General features: G+C 26.0%; 1 protein-coding gene across 2 annotated transcripts in view; it reads left to right on the top strand.

Annotated features, from left to right (window-relative positions):
• LOC100197653 (fibrocystin-L) overlaps positions 1-10,122 on the top strand; it is a 143,707-nt gene extending 133,585 nt beyond the window's left edge. For both annotated transcript variants that reach the window (XM_065804129.1, XM_065804130.1), the window contains 9 exons: positions 2,279-2,333; positions 2,409-3,307; positions 5,170-6,705; positions 6,811-6,870; positions 7,014-7,124; positions 7,208-7,444; positions 7,868-8,042; positions 8,244-8,501; positions 9,683-10,122. In XM_065804129.1, the coding sequence (XP_065660201.1) occupies positions 2,279-2,333; positions 2,409-3,307; positions 5,170-6,705; positions 6,811-6,870; positions 7,014-7,124; positions 7,208-7,444; positions 7,868-8,042; positions 8,244-8,501; positions 9,683-9,825 (3,474 nt within the window). In that variant the 3' untranslated portion in view covers positions 9,826-10,122. The remainder of the gene's footprint in view (positions 1-2,278; positions 2,334-2,408; positions 3,308-5,169; positions 6,706-6,810; positions 6,871-7,013; positions 7,125-7,207; positions 7,445-7,867; positions 8,043-8,243; positions 8,502-9,682) is intronic.
• Positions 10,123-21,961: the final 11,839 nt, after the last annotated feature.

The following is a 21,961-nucleotide window of genomic DNA, read 5'->3' on the forward strand; positions in this document are numbered from 1 at the left end:
ATCTTATTAATAATAGTATAGAGAACAGTTAGGCAATAGTTAGAGTGGTCTAGATTTTTTAAAAATTGGAACCACAAATACTATTTTCCAGCAGGTAGGAAAAAAAGGTTCTGTTAAGCACTTGTTAAATAGTTATATGCATAATATAATATATTAAATAGTATACTTACAAGTATAAGAAATTCATGAGGCAGACTGAGGCTTGACTTGTAATTGAAGATAAAGTAAAAGCTTTATAATTGTCTGATTCCATCAAGTTATAAAAAAAGTGTGTTTTTTATCATACAGACAAAAGATATCACCCTAAGCACTATCACCAAGTCAACCATAGTAGTAACAAGTTCTGTGAATGGGTCTGTTGTAGAAGTATAAAATACAAGAAATTTACCATATTTAAATTGTAAAATACAAGACAGACTAAGGTCAGAAACAAGGAGCAAATCAAGAAGTGAAGGCAAGTAATTTTGGTTATCAAAAAAAGTGTAATCTTTCTTTTGTAACAGCTTAAAGATCACAGTGAATAATCAGTTGTTTACTGCTAATAATTATAGCAATATAGTTACAACATTGTTGCAATATTGTTGCGATATAATAATTATTGTTAATATGAATAGCAACACTTTGAATTACTATCTTTTAAGAAAATTATTTACTGAGTAAGAGATTAAGAAAGTATTTTTACTTTAGAGCCAGTGTCAGTTGTACTAGAAAAGACTTGTAAAGTCTTGTAAAGTCTTGTAAAGTCAGTGGTACTAGAGTCAATCATTGGTAAAGTCAACCATTGTCATGAACATTTATATCACTAATAACAACAATAAGTTTGATCTGAAACAAGATTAAAACGAGTACAGTTCAAGAGCCCAAAGCATCTGACTGTCAGACTGTGAATCATAAGATAGTAGCTATCAACAGTAATATTTGAAGATGAAAATAACCAACCAAAATATCTGAAGATGAAAAAAACCAAATCAAATTAGTCTCAGATTGAGAAAGTAGGTCCAGTAAATTTTGCAAGAGATAAGGTTCTACCAATGAAAAGCTACTCCAAGGACCGAAAATATTAAATATTGTTTAGTGGAGATGTTTTTATGTTTAGTGGTTAAGTTTTTTTAGGTGTCACATTTTTATAGATACTATTGTCAATTATTAGAGAGAATTTAACTCAAATATAAATAAGCGTTTGTCTTATAAATCAACCAAATATTGTAACAAAGAGTGACTTATGTGGCACTGATAATCCATCTAAAAAGCATAACAGGGGCACCATGTCTGCGATTTATGCCATTGTTAATATACTTATATCTTACAGCTGTTTATAGGAAAAACTTACTACAAGCTGGCCTAAGAATTAATAAACTAAGTCTTATAGCTATAATTTTTTTAGAAAACAAATATAACTGCAAAGCCACTAACAAGGTAGTGGCTATGCTATGTAGCTATATACCAAAGAATGGATATAACAAAAAATCCCTATAATTTATGAATCTTGATAAAAAACATTGTAACAATGCCTTACATTTATGCAAGCTTAGTGGACAGGATGCGTGGTCAACAAAAATATTTTGGTTATCTCTAAAGTTTTTCCCTTAGAAACACTGCAATATGTAGTCCAATGTAGTTAACAAATGCCCAATATAGGTATTTTTATTGAAACACTATTTCTTAGCTTTAATTAATCAAGTGTTTTAAATTGTTAGTTCAGTGCTTACTTCTTTTAGCTATAGCCTTAAAAAGTCAAATTTATTTTTCTCCTGAAAATTGATTTCTTAAAAGCATCAACTTTTTGGAAGATTAGAAAGTTATTCAGGTTTCTTTAAACAGTCAGAAATGTTTATCAAGCCAGTAAAAATTTGACTGTTTGTGAAAAATCAGCACAAGGGAATAGAAAGTTACAAACTGTTTTTTTCTGCATTATATAATCAGAATGATTATTTATAGAAAAAGGTTTATAGAAAAATTAGTTTTTTAAATATTTAACTAACTTTAACCTTTCTTAATTTTAAAAACAAATTTTGTAATCAATAAACATATAATAATATAACAAATTTACATAACTTTTAAATTATTATAAAATTTACAAAGAATTCCCCTGAAGATGTTTTGCTCCCTGAAGGGTGAACTACATTTTTAGAAGAAATGCAATACCAAGTAAAAAGATAGAAGTAGATAATCTTAAAGTTATATTTAAAGGCATGCCTTTTTAAAATACTTTGAACTTTTACATATAACTTTTACAATAACCTTTTTATTACCTTTTTTTTATAATTATATATTTTAGTTTGAGATTGGCAATCCACCAAATTCAACTAATTATACTTCAGCCAACGATACAGGTTTTTTTTATACTTATTTATTTTTATTGCTAATATTTGTTAAAATTTTCATAAATGAGTATATTTTTCTTACAGCTGCATCATATAAAGAGGTCACTAAAATCGCTGCAGTTATAGTAGAAAGCTTTCAAACTGGACAGCTTGCTAAATCTCTTTCTGTTGGTTTAAATGTTATTAATGTTGTTCATCCGCAACCACTACCAGCAGCACGTCCAATAATATCAATTAATGTAACTGATAATACAACAGCACCACCACCAACAGATATAAATAATGTAGTTAGTGTTGATTACTTAATTCCTAAAACACTTGTTACAGTAAATAATCCTAGCTCTGAAAGTATTGAGACAATCCCGTTTAAAATCCAACCACAATTTCAACTAAATGACTATGCAAACAAATGGGTTCAAAATGTTGGTTCACAACTTTTACCATGGCAAATTACTGCTAGTTTAATTGAAGGTTTTGGTGATCCCAATGCACAATTAACTGGAACTACCACAGTTTCCTTTTCTAATGGAACAGCTGTTTTTACTGATCTTGCAATAACTCATAGTGCTTCTGGTTATCGTATTTTATATAAAGTAACTTATCCTGCAGGCCAGTCATTTTCATTAGTTTGTACTATTTCAGTACTTCCTCAAAGCCAATATTCGCTCTACTTATTACATAACAACGAAATTGAAGTGTTTTCTGATGACACTGTAAAACCAATTGAAAATGTTGTCATAACAACCATTAATGCTACAAATGATGGAACTTCAGAAATCATTTATTTCATATCAAATGGAGATGACAGCAATACGTTTAGCATAAATAACAATGGAAAAATTAGTTTGAATAAAAATCCTACACTTGGATTTTATTATTTGACTATACTTGTTCAAGATCAAAAACAAAGAAACACGACATGCTCAGTATTGATTTTTTTTAAAACTATTCATGTTGCATATAGTATTACTGCCGGTAGCAAGGTATAGTTTTTATTTCTTTATACTTCTGTTAAATTTCATGATAATTGATGATAATTATAAAACAGCTTTAATTTTATATTTAACCATTTTATAATAATTTTTTTGTTTTAAATATAAAACAAAAAAATTACTATATAAATGTAAATATATATACATATTTATATTTATTTATAATATAAACTATAATTGAAATAAATATTAGTTTGCGCTTACAAAAACTAATTGTACAATATATTTTGAAGTAATCTGTTGACCTGGGATTCAATCCTAATACTTTCAGATAACATAATGGGTAAAGTTAACACCAGGTTTATTTGTGTCATTATGTAGGTGGCGGATTAATTTTTGCAGATAAGAGTTTAAATACATTGTTCATTTTGTGGATCTTATTTTGAATTTGAAAGTGGTATGTGAATGATATTTTTTATGTAGACTAAGTGTAATTAGATGGTTTGGTTGAAATTCATCAATTAGAAGGATACCATAGTAGGTTGTATCATAAAGATAAATACCACCTGCTTTTAGAAGGAAGTTTTAAAAGACTTGCATTTTCAATTTAGTTTTATAGGCCTTGGATGTAAGGACAACTGCATGTGGGTTATAAATGTGGTAAGCAGATGCAATCATACGTTGAGACCATTGACCAAATATTCAGAGTTGCTTTAATAGATACCTGTTATAAACAATTTTAACACAAAAACCATTTTTTATCAAATTTGAGACAAAGTAATTTGTATGAGTTTACAACTTCAAGAATATACCATTTAATGTTATGACTGGCTTTGCAGCTGTACCAATATAAATAACTTTGCATTTGATTATGTTAAGAAACATTTTATTATAACCATGGTGATAGGTTGATCTCAAGTTTGTGCATGAGAATAATTTGGTTGAGGAGGTCTAATGCTTTTTGCAAAATCTAAGAATATTGCAGTTAGTGAGGTATTGCAGTCAATAGCATATCCCCTGTCATCCATTATTTGTATAATGGCATTAATTGTACTTATTCCAGGAAGAAAACCAAATTGACTGTTAAATAAAAATTTATCTTGTGCGTATGATATAATATGTTTTGCAAGGATACGTTCAATTAATTTGCATGTTGCGAATTTTATAGTAATTGGTTTATAACCAGTTAGTAGAGATGGGTTGTTAAACTTTAAAATGGATATTTTAAATAATTCCATTTAGATGGTACATTAAATTTGTTGATGAAATGGTTACAACTTTTATTTAGATCTTCAACTAGTTTTAGGTGTACACAAAGTAATTTGCCAGATATTTTGTTATGGTAGGTTGGTGTCAATTAGATGCATTTGTGTTGTTCATTTACATTAGAGAAGTTGAAGATGGGAAATCCTGCTGGAGAGGAGACTGCAAAAGTTGTTTTTATGTAAAAAATATTCTTATATATATATATATATATATATATATATATATATATATATATATATATATATATATATATATATATATATATATTAGATATATATATATATATATATATATATATATATATATATATATATATTAGATATATATATATATATATATATATATATATATATATTAGATATATATTAGATATATATTAGATATATATATACATATATATATATATATATATATATATATATATATATATATATATATATATATTATATATTATATATATATAGAAAATATATATATACATATGTATGTATATATATGTGTGTGTATATACATTTATATAGTATAATATTTATATGGTATTTATATATATGTATATATATATATATATATATATATATATATATATATATATATATATATATTTATTAATATTAAATATTCATATAGTATAATAATTAAATTATTAGACTAACAATTTGAAAGAGTTTCATGACAATACAGTTGTTCCATTTTATATTATGGTTGGATGGGAACCTATACTGGCGTTTGATGTGGAAATCAGTTTTCAACCCTCAACTTCAATGGATTTAGTGAAAAGTAGCTATAGCTACATTAATCCATCTAGTCTTAAAAAACGGTTCATTGGTTTAATTAGTTTCCCAGAAAGAAAGCGAGGTTTTGTTAAGTTAGCTGAGATGATTTTAACTATTCCAGAAGGGAAAAAACAGTTAAATTTTACATATACTATCAATAAAATTGTTGATCAATCTCTAAGCCAAATGAAAATCATACCAGGTTGTCAAGAAAAAGTTTTGTTTGATATACACAAAGATTGTTTGTTTGACATACTTGATGTAGCTCGTTTGTACTATTATCAAAACTCATATGGTACTGTTGATGTAGACTCAACCAATTTTAATATGGATACAGATTTTAATGGAGTGGTTGATGCTGAAGATGTTATGAATATCTATGACATCTATATTGGAAACAATTATGCATTTTCAGAATTAAAAGTTGTTCAACCTTCTCAATCTTCAGGATGTCAATTTTTAGTAACAGCTGAATCAATATATCTTGGTGTATCACTATGGATAAAACCAAACTCAGATATGTTTGTTGTAATAACATATCCTAATAGTGTAGTTCATGATCAATTAATAAAGTCAAGTCTTCAAAACAACATAAGTTACTTTATGTTTCGTGGCAATAGTAACATTAAGTATGGCGATATAATTAGAGTAGGAAAAGAAGGAAATAAATATTTTTTGAATATTTCTGATTGGCCAGTTAGTGCTGAACATGTTGGAATATCATTTTATTTAAGTCCTCAAAAGTCTTTTTTCTTCCAAAACAAAGGCAAAGTTTTATACTCTCCAAGAAGAATGATGAGTACATTTAAAAAAAACTTTGATAATCAAAGTGAAATTGTAAATGTTGATGAAAATGTTGAATCTGGTTCATTTCTAAGTTCTTTTAATCCTCAATTAATTTTGTCATCTGTTAAAACAACTAGTAGGTGCAAGAATCCTGCAGTTACTTCAAAAATTCAAATGATGTTCGAGTATGACTATGATAAATATGTACAAACAAATAAAAGTTTGTTTGAGAGTCAGTTTAAAACATTTTATGAAAATTATGAATACAATAATAATAGGATTGTCACGGTTACAAGGATAAGCGCAAATAAAGGAAGTATATATGTTAATATGGATATTTTGATAGACAACATAGACCAAAATGCTCTTGTTGATAATCTGTTGTCAGATTTACAAAATGGTAAATTAGTATTTTATTATAATGGAGTTAGTTTGAAAGCCAGTGCATATTTATCTGTCAATGGAACTATTATAAATCAAAAGAAAGCTGTAAGCTCTAATGCATGGAAGGTTGTTGTTGCAATTTTATGTGTAGCATTTTTTGTTGGAATCATTTGCGTGTTCCTTTACGTACGGTACAAATCAAATCTAAAAAAGAAGAATATTGAAAATGCTGAAGAAAAGGTTTGGAAAACAATTCTCTTATATTTTGATGTTGGTAAACTATCAAAAATAAATAAAATAATCGAATAATAAAAAATAACAAATTGTTATCTTTTTGAATCTTAGTGCGATGAGCATATTATGCTAGACGAAAAAACAAACAGCGATTGCTTAAGCTCCAAAGCGGTAAAATTGTTGTTATTAAATTTCTTTGTTAAACTTCTTCCTGAATTAAAATAATGAATGAAATACATTAAAACATATATTTTAGATATATTATTTAATGAATAATGATATTAATGATAATAACAATAAAGTAATTTTTTTAGCAATCTTTAAATGATATTGATTGGCAGAACCAAGCCTTTTTTGTTACTTCGCAAACTTCTTTTTCTAAACCTGAAGTTGATGAATATAAAACTACAAACTTTTCTTATGAGGTAGTTTATATTTATAAAATTTGTAAAAGAAAAACATTTTTTTAGTTTTCATTAGTTCATAAAGTTACTTTTTTTGTATTTAGACAGAAAAGCAAGTTAATCCAGTCATTGATTCAGTTAGTTTTATTAATTTTGGCTATGATCAAACTATTTTACCAAAAAAAGTTATGACCTCCACTGTCTCCATTGATAAAAAATTAGAAGAGAACACGAACATGGGGGAAATTACAAGTCGATCACTAAAGAATGTGAGAGATATTTTTACTAGTGAGGAATGCTTACGAAACAATGAAAAACAGTGTGAAAAACAAAATGAAACGGTATGTTGTTAATTCTTGTGTTTCATTACCTTATTTTGAAGAAAATTTTGCCGATCAATATACATTATTTTGAAGTAAATAATTTACACCTAAATTGTGAGAAATTTGTGAAAGATTTTTTACATTGTATTTTACGTATTTTGACATAGTATTTTGATAATTTAAATTATAATAACTGTGAAAAATAATTACATTGTAAACAAGATTGCAGTCGTAAAAGATAATCCTTTACATTGCACGAGTAATAGCAATTGTGTTTAAATTTTAACAGGTTTAACAAATTTGGGTTTTTTAACTTTATTACGTCCTTATATATTTTTTATCTTTAAGATATACAATTATTATTTACAAACAATATTTGCAGACTATTTGCCTTTTTGAATGTTTTTTAAATATATTAATTTTTTGGATTAAACTTTGTAGTTTTCTGAGCCTCCTAAAAGATTCGGTACTCTTCCACCATTGATAACGCCTGCATTGACATCTAACTCATATCAAATAGATAGCAGTTCTCAGATGCATCACATTAATAAGGAAAAAGACGTTGAATTGTATGACTTTTCAACAAATTTGCCAGGAGAGTTAACCATCAACAAAGGTATAATACAAATAATCATTACAAATTATTACATATTAAATTATTAAAATATTTAAAAATAATCATATTAAAATTAATAAAGCAGAAATATATTTTGTTATTTAATAATTTTCAATAATTTCATAATAATTGCAGTTTTTTAAAAATACCCAATTAAAAGGCAATAACAAAAATTTTAACAATAATATATTAAACATTTAGAAGGGATTCGGCTATTAGAAATTCTACAATTGACAACTGATGCTGTGTCCTCTTTCCAGTATTTAGGCATGGCTCGTGCAGATATGAACAGTTCGTTATCTGTTCTTCGACCATTGGTTAAAAAGGCAATTGGAAATGACGCAGACTTTGTATTTATTTCATCTAATAAAAAGACAATCCATCCAGCGACTGAACAAACAGTTTTTGTTCGTGATGCATTTAAGAAAAAAATTAAAGTTAAGATCTTAAGCCTCGAAGGTAATATTTTAATAGATCTTACTTTTAAAACTTTACAATGTGTTAGCAAATAAATCGGTTTCAAAAATAAAAGATACATCCCAGCCGGCACATCTAGTTTTTTTTTTCAGAATTAATCCGACACCGCATATTGTATATTTAAAGAAACAAACAGAATTTGACTTAATTTTTGTAGTGTAAATTTAAATAAATGCGCATGTTTAGTTTTTCTAAGAAAATATACTAATAAAACCAGGGCTTTAAAGCACATAAATGGTTTTTTGTTCATGTGATCTGCAATCTGAAAAATTTATGGAAAATCTAAAAAATCTGGAAAAAAATGTATGCGGTGTCGGGTTAAAATTGTATACACGTGTTAATTACGATCCAGGTGTAAAACAAAAACACGTTAATTTCACGGGCAGTTTTTTCAATTTAACGCGTGTTTTATAAAATTTTAAAGTCAAATTCGAATGCATGCTTTTTTTTTACATGTTTCACGTTTGCTACGGAAACTTAGAATAATATTATACTGCGTTTCCGTAACGATGAAACCATTATTAAAAATCTGATATCCTAATTGGTGTTTCGATAAACAGTAATAGTTAATTTCACGGATTTGAAACCCTATTCTTGACAAGTATTATTCTTTTTGTTTTGGGGGTTTTAAACACGAAACTAAAACCATGCGTAACACTTTACGGAGTGGTTCCGGCTGGGATTTAATTTTGTGAAAATATCTATTTTCAAAGTGTATATGTAGTCTAAACAAAACATAGTAGACCATGTTAAACATACCTTTTATGCGTGATAAACCTTTTTACCTGAACTGAAATTAAGTCCTCTTTTAGCTGTTGTTTTGGTTATTATTATTATATTCAAATAAGCAAGTTATAATAATACTAATGTAATAAACAAAACCATAAAACAGAGTTTATAAATACTTTGAATAAAGTTTGTTTGTTAATATTTTTAAAATGCTAAAAACGACATTTAGTCTAGTAAACTTTTTAACTATATATATATATATATATATATATATATATATATATATATATATATATATATATATATATATATATATATATAATATATATATATATATATATATATATATATATATATTAATTAAAAAGTTTACTTGACTATATGTAGTTTGTTTCACAAATAATATAAAGTTCTATTAAGTTATATCTCTTTAGAAGTAACTGAGTTTTTCTGCATTTGTGGCCAACCTGGTTTTTTTAAATGCCCAAAGTGTAAAAGACAGAGTTATTGCGGTGACATATGCAAGCAAAGAGATTTTTGGCTGCACAAAAAATTTTGCTCGGGTGACGTTGAATAACTTTCTCAAATGTTGTGCGCATAATTTTATTTTATGTACTACTTCAAATGCAACCACTTTTTTTTTTTTTTTTGACATTTTGCATATGTTTTCATTAGTTTTATAGTTTTAATTAACTTTTTATTTTCACTTTTAATTCACTTGTTATCTTATTATAAAAATTGTAAACTTGCATAATATTGTAATTGTATTTTATAAAAGATTTTTAACACAGTAATAACTTAAAAAGCTATTTATTTGTAAAACGTAAATTTAAATGAAACGATTTTATAATTGGGAAAAAAATTGTTTTTTAAATAAGCTTTTTTATAGCTTTGTTGACGTGACAATAAAAATAGAAATTAATAATGTATTACTCATAACACTATATACGAGTCTCTCGATATTTTAACACAACAGACGAGTCTCTCGATACTTTAATTCTTGCTAAGAATAAAGTCATTTTTCCAAAGCATCTACGATTACGTAAACAACGTAAACTGTTGAACTAACATGTCATCCATTCCTTTTTTTTTTTTTTTAAATTACATTGTTACCATATATGGGTAACAATGTAATTAAATAATAAGGGTATGGTAATGTATTGCCAAAAAGTTTCACTAATCAGTGCTTACGACAAAAATCACAACAAAATTGCAACGATGAAAGCCTGGAAAGAAAAACATCCCATAACGTTTAAACCCCCTACCCAAATGTCATTACATTGTATAAATAAAATTTTCAACCCTACTCTCTTATACTATATCTAAATTTATCTACAGGTTTTAAATCTCATTTAAGTTGCTTTTAGTGTTTAGAAGTGAAGACCATGCAAAATTTACAACCCCCTCATTTTTTGGGAGGATAAAAACTTTATATGTCATACAGTGCTGGATTAAGGGATGTTAACAGCGTACAAAATGGCTTTTATAACCGTTTTTTACGCTGTGAACATTTTTTACATAAAAAAGGCCTCAAAAAAAAAAGCACCAGGCCCCAAAAAGTTTAATGAGCCACTGATGCCATATAAAGTATTATCTAGTAACTTTAGTGTTTGAAGAATGGTTGTTTTTTTTTACCTTTTTACTTATCAGCTTATCGAAGAGACCAGACTATAATGGTCAAAACTTTTTTTTTTTCTTTTTTTTTGCAATAAGCCTTCAAGAAGAGCAGACGCGTTTTTATTTGTTTAAAAGAAAAAATTGTTTTACTTAAAAAAATCAAAAACTTATTGTACGTTAAAACATTATAACAAATGGCAGTTACACTTGCAGAAATTAAAAAAATGCTACAGGAAATGTTATTGGAATTCAGAAAAGAAACAGAGGCGATGCTGAAACAAAAAAAAAACAAAGTTTGTCAAAATTTTAAGTGCAAACACGAAAATCATCAATAAGCGGCTTGATAAAGTCGAATAGAATTTTAAAGAAAATAAATCGATAAAAAAAAATAGCTAAAGTCTACGAAGAAAACAACGAACGCTTTGAAAAGGAAAACATTCTAGTGGAAAATAAAAACGAAAAATACAGAAAAATTGAAGATAGATCTCGAAAACAAAATCCGCGAATTGATGGAATACCAGAAAGTGCAAAAGAAACTTGAATTGAAACCGAAGAGAAAGTTCAATCAATGTTATCTAATAAATTAGGACTGAATGGAGTTGAAAATCGAGCAAGCTCATCGGACCGGATTGAGAAAGCATGGTCCAAGAACAGTTTAAATTAATTTACTTAGACACAAAGATAAAGCCAAAATCTTTCAAGAATCGCACAAATTAAAAGGAATAAACTTGTATATAAACGAAGATTTTTCGCTCGATACCGTAATTATTAGAAAGAGATTGCTAACTGAAGTCCAAAAATGACGTCAAAACGGTCAGAATGTTGCCGTCAGGTATGACAAAATCGTTAATCTAAAATATGCTTTCATTAAAAATAACAAAAAACTTTTTAGCAAAACTAATAAAAAATAATACATGATCAACCTCATAAATAGCTGTAAGAAAATAATTTTTAACATTTAACATGGCAGAAACCAATATATCAAACATTTTAAATGTCTCACAGAGATATACTTTAAACAAACTACATCGATCCACGGTCGTTTACGAGCGTTATGTTTAGGTGCGCATGTGCCATGTGTTACTAGAAATTTCAGAGATTTTAAAATGGCTGCGGTTTTTAGCTACACAATCTTTTTTATATAGCAACTGTTATTTTTAGTTTATTTTTATAAAAATCAATGTTGCAACCATATTACTGATCTAAATCAACAAATAAATGCCTTTTCTGTATTAGTAAATAAATAAATACGCTAAACAATAATTTTTAAATGTTTTAAATTGTATTTTGGCTAAAACTCTTATTTGTAACATTGAAATAAAGTTTGAGAATTTTTAACTGTACATTTTTTATCTGTATATACTGTATTTTTAACTGTATTTTTAACTCGTTTAGCTTGTTAAGAGCTTAGTTTTTTTTAATAACTTTGTTCTGGTGTATTTTAATCAATTTTTATAAAATTAAAGATATAAAAATGTAATAAAATTAAAACGAGTCTTATAATAACTTTACCTTACAATAAATTTTAGCACATGCAAAGTACTGTTTACTTACATACAGTTACTTTATATTGCATGTATTTAGAAACAAAGAATTGCTGTAATTGCTATAAGAAATTGCTTTAAGAAATATTATATTAGGTACGTGAGTAAAAAATTTCAAATTGTTTGAATACTATAATGTTATATATCATTAGAAAGAGGATTATTACAGTATTTTAAAGGTGAAAAAATTATCAAAATCGAACAATTGGTTCAAAAGTTATGACGGTTTAAGTAGCGATTTTTCTATATATGGATTTGTTGAAGAAACTGTGGTCAAAATAACGTTTTTCTTCACTTAAATTGTCATAACTTTGCCAATTCTTATCGAAATACAAATATCTTGGTGTCAAAAGATAGGTGTAAGAGTGGGTTACAACTTTATGTTAAACTCTAACCACCGGGTGTATCGGATAGACAGAGGGGGCACCAAACCACACCTCGCCCGTATAAAACTGAACACTTTTTTCAGAATTTTTTTTTTTTTAAATACTTAAGCAATATAAATACACAAAAAAGTTGTTTTAAATTTATAGTAAACCACCAAAATATACGAGAGGTGAATGTTAGCAATAGAGGTGGGTGTGGTGGCGATTGGTGTATCACACCCTAGGATCAAAAACGACTTGATTTTATAAATATTTATATCTTTACTATAATGAGTAAAATTAGTACACAATATAAAATTATGTTATACAATCTTACGTATAAAAGTGGTGTTTCTATTACGAAGGGGCGTATGCCCACCACCTGTCTACCCCCCCCCCCCCCCCCCTCACCCAACCTAAAAAAAAAATTATTATTTTCAAAATTTGAACAATAAATTTAAAAAATAAATTAAAAAATTGGAAATAAATTAAAAAATAAATTCATACCAGACAACCACCAAATATGGGAGGTTAATGTAAAACTCACAGTAGATATGTTGATGATGTTTTAGTACTATAATATCAAAAAATATTTCATTTCTTGAAATATCTGATTGAATATTTAAAGTACAACAACAAAGAAGTAAAAAACATATTCCACTAGATAGACACTGACTAAAAATAAAAATAATATTATAGTTTTAAATCAGTTTGCTATATTTAAATATACAAACTTAACCAGTTGAAGCAGATGATGATGGTACTAAAAAAAAATTTAAACAAAGAAATCATATAATATAATATGTTTTTTATTTAAATCTTAATGCAAAGATGATAAATATTGTCTTATCAGTTTGAGTCGGCAAAGGTGGCACTAAAAACGAAAGCATAATACAAAAACAAAAATTGCAAATGTTTTTTAAAATAAACTCATGTGGCAAAGTTGATATATATAGCCTTACAAGTTGCAACAGATAAAGAAAAAAAAGCATAATAATAATAATAATAATAAATACTTAAATCAATTTTCAAAGAAAGAAAATATATGTCATTACCAACTGGAACAGATGAAATTTGCACTAAAATAAAGAAATAGGCATAATAAACTAAAATCAAATTCTTGTAATAATTTTCGAATTACAAGTTCACTTTATACACCTTACCAATTCGTTCAGATGACGATGGCACTAAAAAATAAACATAAAATACCGCCTCGTCTTAAAATTATTTGGTTGTTAAAAAGTAAAAATATGTAAACCTTACCAGTATTAACAGAAGAAGATAAAACTAAAAAATAAAAATACATTACATTATCTTGCAATTATATATGTAAATTATTTGTTGATACTGGAAAATATTTGTTATTTAAGATCTATAAATTCTTATTGAAAATATATGACATTACCAACTGGAACAGATGCAAGTGGCACTAAAATAAAAAATAAAACCTTGTATTTATTTTGTAATAACAATCATGTTGAAAGGTTTAGATTTTACCTTACCAACTTGTTTCGATGATGATGGCACTAAAAAATAAAAATATAAAATACTATAGCATAGACTTATATGATAAAAAAATGTTATATGAAAAACTTTATATGAAAAAATTAAATAATATAGCACAACCTTAAAATAATTTAGAAATTAAAATCATATATGAAAATAAAAATATAAAAACCTTACCCATTATAACCGATGAAGTTGACACTAAAAAATAAAAAATGCAATACACAACATAACTGTATAATTATTTAATAATTGAAAACATACTTAAAATTATTTGTAATACATACACACACACACACACACACACACACACACACACACACACACACACACACACACACACACACACACACACACACACACACACACACATATATATATATATTACTGGAAGGAGACTTATATTATGCCATTTAATTCATATTTAGTGTCACTGTCGTCTATTCCTGCTGGTAAAGTTTATATATATATATATATATATATATATATATATATATATATATATATATATATATATATATATATATATATATATATATATATATATATATATATATATATATATATATATATATATATATATATATATATATATATATATATATATATATATATATATATGTAAATTCTCTCACCAATTATCGAAGTAAGGTTTGCTAAAGATAAAGAAACTAAATTAAAATTGTTGGAATGTGAATGGAATATATTTCAACTTTAAAATACACTTGTTTCGAGTTATAATATCTATATAATGATGTATTAACAAAGTATACACTTTAAAATATTGAAACCTACAAAACTTACATATTTGTTTGCCATATTCACCTAAATACCAATTTTAAATTAAAACATTTACTTGAAGTTTATATTTGTAATGATGTATCAATTAGTTATATGTTGAAAAATATAGAAATCTATGAAACTTACGTATCTGCTGGCCTACTCACCTAAATACCAATTTTAAATCAAAACGTTTATTCAAAGCTAACAAGGAATACTAACACAGCATACAAATACTTTTAAATGATATAATAACTGAAATAATTTAAACTAAACTTACTGATTGTTTGTTCTAATTTGCCTTAAGAAAAAAAAAGTGACTTAATAAAATGTAAAAATTAGGTATACAAAAATACAACTAACAACAATCTACATAGGCATAATAAAGAACTGTATTTGAAAACTAATAGTAAATGACTAAATACTAAATTAATTCATATAATAGGGATATAACTGACTGATCCTCTGTAAAGCAAGTTCATCTAAACTAATTAAATTAACTTTATTTTTACAAAGTATTATAAAAATTTGCATATAGTAAGTCATTTTTGTGTATATATATATATATATATATATATATATATATATATATATATATATATATATATATATATATATATATAATAAAAATAACTACTGAGCTATTGAAAAAAGAAAGTAACTAACTGATGTTGTTGGCTGACGCCATTTCACAACTTAGAGCATCTAAAACAGCGAAAGAAATATTTAAGTTATACATGAAGGTTTAGATAGTGGCCAAATAATAATTTAAAAATAGTTTAATAAATTTATATAAAAATAACTTATTTATTAGTTATAAATTATAATCTAAAGGCTTTCCTTGTTAAGTAAAGACAACGTTCAAACTTCAAATTAGATATGATTCATAACTAATTTGATTCATATATAAATTATATTATGAATATGATACGAAATACTATGTGGAACTTTTATTTTTTTTCTCCATTTTGTTTCTAAATGAAATATAAAATTTAAGTCTTATTTTATTATTTACTAAAAATCCTTTTAATAAAACAATTTCGTTTAAGTTTACATATTTTTAAATCATATTTTCACTATAAAGTATCTAGGTTTATAATATCAATTTATGAAATAAGTTAAATATTGCTAATAATATTATTAATATGAATTTTATTTATAAAAATATATATATATATACAAATAATCAATGGACCCCTCTGTCTCCCGCGCTAACAACTAGGAAAATGTAAATTAGGTAACAAAAGTGCAGCAAGAAATAGGGTGACTGCTACATAATATTTTTCAACGAAATTTGGCAGATGCATAGATAAATGAATAAGTTAAAAATAAAAATTGAATAGATAAAATATAGACAATATCCTGGACATTAATTTCACCACAGAAGTACAACTAAAACTTTGACATCAGTAAACTCGGTAATATATCAATTGAGTATAATTAAAACCAAATTAATAATAAGCTTCAACTATTCTTCTTTCTAAAAATACTCTATGTTGATAACGAATACTAAAAAGTTATTTCAGAAAGCCTTCCTCAAGCACGCTAACTTTGAAGAGACTGCGAAAATCGTGGCACAAAATTTTAGCACAAAATTCGGTTCCGTAAAACGCAATTGTCACGTACCTAATTATATATATATAAATTATATATATTATGGATCATCAGGAATTATATGGATCATCAGGAAGAGTGGATCATCAGAATCATCATATGGATATATGGATCATCAGGGTTATATTATATCCAGCAATGGTGAAACTTAAAGTAGAAGATAAAAGTTAGATAAGTGTTTCTTACTAGTGTTATTATATTATAATAATATTAGTAAAAAACACGAGACAAGCATTTTTAAGAAGCACATTAAAATACATAGCTTACATGAAGTTTAAGTTAATTTGAATTCATATTAAACTAAAAGTTAATCAAGTTAAAATGTTACTTGGTTTTTTTGCATATTCTAAATCTAAAATAGATCTATTTTTTATATTTACTATTTTTGACTATAATTGTCATCATTTTAGTTGTTCCAATATTTCGACCCTATAACATTGGAAATAATGGAACAACTATTATCGCAACGATTATAGTCTTGTAAAAAATACTTAAATATGGTTTAGTTTTACTAAATTAGATACCAAATTGCATTAGTAGCTGGTAATGTACAGTTAGATAATGCTCATTGATATTTATTAGTATTTAATGCTTATTAATATTTATTAGTATATGATTTTATATTTATGTTAGTTTGTGTTTTTATAACGTAATGTTCAAGATCCTTAATTTTTTTAATTTATTCATTTTTATCTTTTTTAACTTTAATGGCATTAAAGTGAGTATAAATTTTATAGCTAATTCTGTTAGTATTTTTACAATATAATATATACTTATATTTTTATATATATTTATAGCTAATTTTGTCACTATTTTCTCTTGTTCTTTCATTAAAATTTCTTAAGTAAACTTTTTTCAGTTTTCATTGCCTAAAAAATGCCCTTATTTAGTATTACTCTTTTTTGTTGTTGATGTAATTTGACATTTAATGAAAACGGTGAAGGAAGTTCATTCCTAAATTTCCTTGATTCAAATTTATTATTTTGTCTAAATTTTTTTCACTAGATGAATCTAGCCAAAACGATTTTATAAAATGATTTTATAAAACACTTCAAGAAAACAATTTGATCATTAAAAGCACAGTATCATGTACTTGTGTGACAGAAGCTGAAACTAGATTTTACATATTTTTAAAGTTTAAAAACTTTAAGATTTAAAAACTATGATTGTATTAAGTAGGTACACTGTATGTATAATTGATATATGCTAATAATCTACAGATTGATTATATTGATGAATTTCAGAAATTCAATTGATAATTAAATCAAAAACTCAATCAGTATGAAACAATTTTTTAAACTATGTAATACTGAGAAATTAAAAAAATTTATGATTTTTTTGTTGTTGTTGTTGAAAATATAGTTAATAAACTTTATATAAACTTATTTCCCTCCCATGGGACACAAAACTCCACCATCTGCAAAGATAATGTAGCAAACCTGGCCTTTGAGCCAATTTACAGATTCAAACATGTTTACTTTAAGTAGTATATTAAAATTATACTCTTAAATAATTTTAGCTCTTTAATTAAACTATTATACAAATAATGAGTTTAACTTATCTTCATGTCTTTTTTCATGCCCTTTTAGACTACCTGTCTTAAATACAGAAAAATGTTGAATTAACAAAAACTTTTGATCCTGTTTGTTTATAATGTTTTAAAATTATACCTGGGGGTATTAATTTTGTAGTTATAAAGCTGTTCAAATAATGTGACACTTTTTTTGCCCTTTTTAGATTTCTCCCTCCCCCATAAGACATTTTGTGATAATTTAATTATTTCAACCCCGCATCATCCTCCTTCCTCTTTATGTGACGTGACATTAGTAAACAAAATATATCTGAGTTTTGGCTAAAAGTTTACAAAATAATAAGAAAAGAATTGAAATGGAATTAAAATTCAATTCCAATTCTCTTATAAATTTTAAATTTAATTATATCACAAAAAAAAATAGCCCTATCTATTAGTCCTTGACGTACATATTATGAGGGCCTTAGTAAGGCGTACGTTAAGGACGGATACAGAGGATTGAGAAGTCATTCATTCAAAGAACCGTTGGATGTCATAAAATTAACGTGCAATGGGGAACGGGGGTGCGAAACCAGTGGGCTGCGTACATATTTTATTGACACCCAAAAGAAGAAGTTGTATTAGTGGCGGATTTAGTATTGTACCCTTAGAAAGTACCTTAGAGAACAAGTATGAAAAATGTATGATACTTTTTTGTAGATGTTTATACTTTTTATTTACAGTAGTACCCAGTCTTTACATTTCTGTAAGTCTTTCAATAATAAAACTGTTGTAATCATTAATAAAACTTAATAATAAAAATGTTTATCAATTTAATAATAACTTAATCATAAGTTAATATGTAACCAAGTAAAAAATTTATCCTTTATAAAAATATTTAAAGAAGTTACAATGAAACTATACAAAAAGAAATGTAGAATAAAATCCAGATTTTTTGCAGTTTTAAAATTTATTGAAAACATAACTTTGAAATGCATGAATACAAAATAAAACAAAAAAAAAATTCAAAACAAAAATATAAAAGAAAAGATATTATATAATATAAACAATTATGAAGATCTAATAATTAAAAGATAAAACACCCCCACTTCAAAAGTTTTCAAGCGCTTTTTTTTCCACAAAGCCTGCTTAGGGATCGTCCATAAAGCCAGGTACAGTTTGCAAGTTAAGATAAATGTAAACATTTATCTTAAGTTGCAAACATACTAGTTTATATCTATATACATTTTATACCTACTAATAAATATCATTTTGTCAAAATATATTTTATCAACAATAAAATCTTTTAAAATTTTTTTAAATGTCAAGTGACAAATAAATAAACATTTTTATAGCATTTACATTCTAACATACAAGTTAAAGTCTTTATAGTAAAATAGCTTTTTTTAATCAAATATTAAAATATACATTTTTTTTTTAAATGCTGCCAATTTTCTGAAAATTAGTCAAAAAGTCACATTAGTCTCAAAAGAAACATCAGAGATACATATTATCACTTTTATACACATAGTTTTACATTTGAAATTGATACTTGCATTAATATCTTTCCTTTTTAGCAAGACATTTTGAAAGTTAATATATATATCTTGAGATATCGTGTTTTTTTTTTTGTAAAAATTGACATTTTTGATTTTCAAAAACTCTTTAAACCTAAAATAATGAAATATCTTTAAAATCTTTAACTACAGATGGACCTAATACACTAAGAAACATTTGTGGAACTTTCTTATAAATTAAGTAGCACAGTGGTTTATCGAGCATCTTTTTGTAGACTTATTTATAAATGTATCATTTAAATAAGTCTACAAAATGTATCATTTAAATAATACGAACAATGTGTAAAAATACATGTATTCTTCCATGAACAAAAAGTATAACTTATATATTAAAATATTAACACATTAAAACATTCACTTTTTGACCAATGAAGCCGTGAACCTTTGTTACTTAACAGCTTATTTTAGTGTAGACTGGACCAAATGTAAAAATATTCCAGTCTACACGACACTTAGTTTTAATAGTCACACGATATAGGGTAAAACCAGGTCAAACCGCACACTTGTCAAAAAAAATTAAATAACTTTTTTTTTTATTTAACTAGATTTTTTTTTTTATCATTTTTAACACAACTTTTAATTAAGAAACTATATTGAAATTTTTACATTTTTTATAACAAAAAAATTCAGTTCCAAATACATATTATTTTGGTAAAACATGTTTCTTTGCACAACCGTTGCCGACACATCGAATTGTCACATTGTAACATTTATGTGTGTAATTGTACTCTACACTTTTTACATTTTGCAATTTTTAATCGTTTGGCTTGCTGGTACTTGTTTTGCTGTGGTTGCTTAGTATCATTTTGCTCAATCATTTGATTACTTGGCATAAAGAGTCTAAGTCTTGCGTTAAGTTTAGCATTATTCGCGGTTTCCTTTGTTGCTTATTCTTCATCTTTTTGTTTGAGGAACTCGATCACATTTTTTTTAGTTATACATTTTCCGCTAGATTTTGACATGATGCACAGCTTCAATTTCTTAACATGCAATTGATTTCTGGCACATGTTTGATACCTATCATAACTCGAAGCTGGCGTAGTTGAGAAAGATGGTAATCGGTGTGTAGTTGAGTAGGTGCTGCGGACGCTGTTGAAGATGATGAAGCCTTGTTTGAGCAAGATGGTGTATGTGCTGCGGAGGCTGATAAAGTTGATAATGGTGAAAGTGTAATGTATTGACAAATACACTATAATTCATTTTTAATTAATTTAAACTAAGTTAATTAGATAAAGATAGGCCCTTCGTCACTTGAGAAAATCAAAACTAAGCAACTAATTGAGTGTGCGATTTTATCAGAAAAGTGAGTTTTTTTTACTTTTTGATTTTTGATTTAATTTTTTGTTCTAGATGCACAAATATTATACTATCAGAATGGAAATTAAATTTCCAACAAGATTCATTTTGTTTTTTTTGATTATCGAACAAAATAGATTTTGAACCGAAACTGATATGAAAATAATTTTAGCACTTGTTCGCAACAATAGCAAACATTAAAAAATTTTTTACTCCGTTTAAGTTGAATAAAAAAAGAAAAAAATTGAGTTAAATTAGCAATAGTTTTATCTATTCGAATAGAGGAAATAATTCTGAATTTGAATCTATTTTTATTTTTTTCATAGGCAAATCCATTCAGTTTTTATTTGATGATTCCATTCAGTTTTTATTTGATGATACTCTATTCCTTTTGTAGCAAAACATAGACATGTTATGTTAAAATTAGACAAATAATTCAATAAAATACTAAAGAATTTCACCTGATGCTCACATTGTGAACTTCACAATATAATACAAAATATTCTAAATGGAAAACACACAATGTTATCACTTTCGAATGTGTCACTGGAATAGGATAAAAACATTGTTTTTGACAAAAAAAATTATTTTACTATGGTAAAACTTCGATGAAAAAAATAAATTTATCATATTCTCGTTGGTTGAAGCAATAGGCAAAAAAATTAGGCAAAGTTACCCAGAATGACTGTAGTCAGAGATTTGGCCAGTTATTGTTCTTTCTCGTTAATTATTAAATTAAAAAACGAGCTTCGATTAAAATGTTATAAATTATTCATCATATAGAAGTAATAATGATAAAGGTTTTCTCTAATTAAATTCTATATGTGTTTTTTGCTTATTTATTGTTGATATATAAATGATAAAACTACAGTTAAGTGGTCTAAAATTACTTTATTTTTTCGCT

The sequence above is a fragment of the Hydra vulgaris genome, chromosome 08 (genome assembly GCF_038396675.1).
Source record: "Hydra vulgaris chromosome 08, alternate assembly HydraT2T_AEP".
NCBI classification, from domain to species: Eukaryota; Metazoa; Cnidaria; class Hydrozoa; order Anthoathecata; family Hydridae; genus Hydra; species Hydra vulgaris.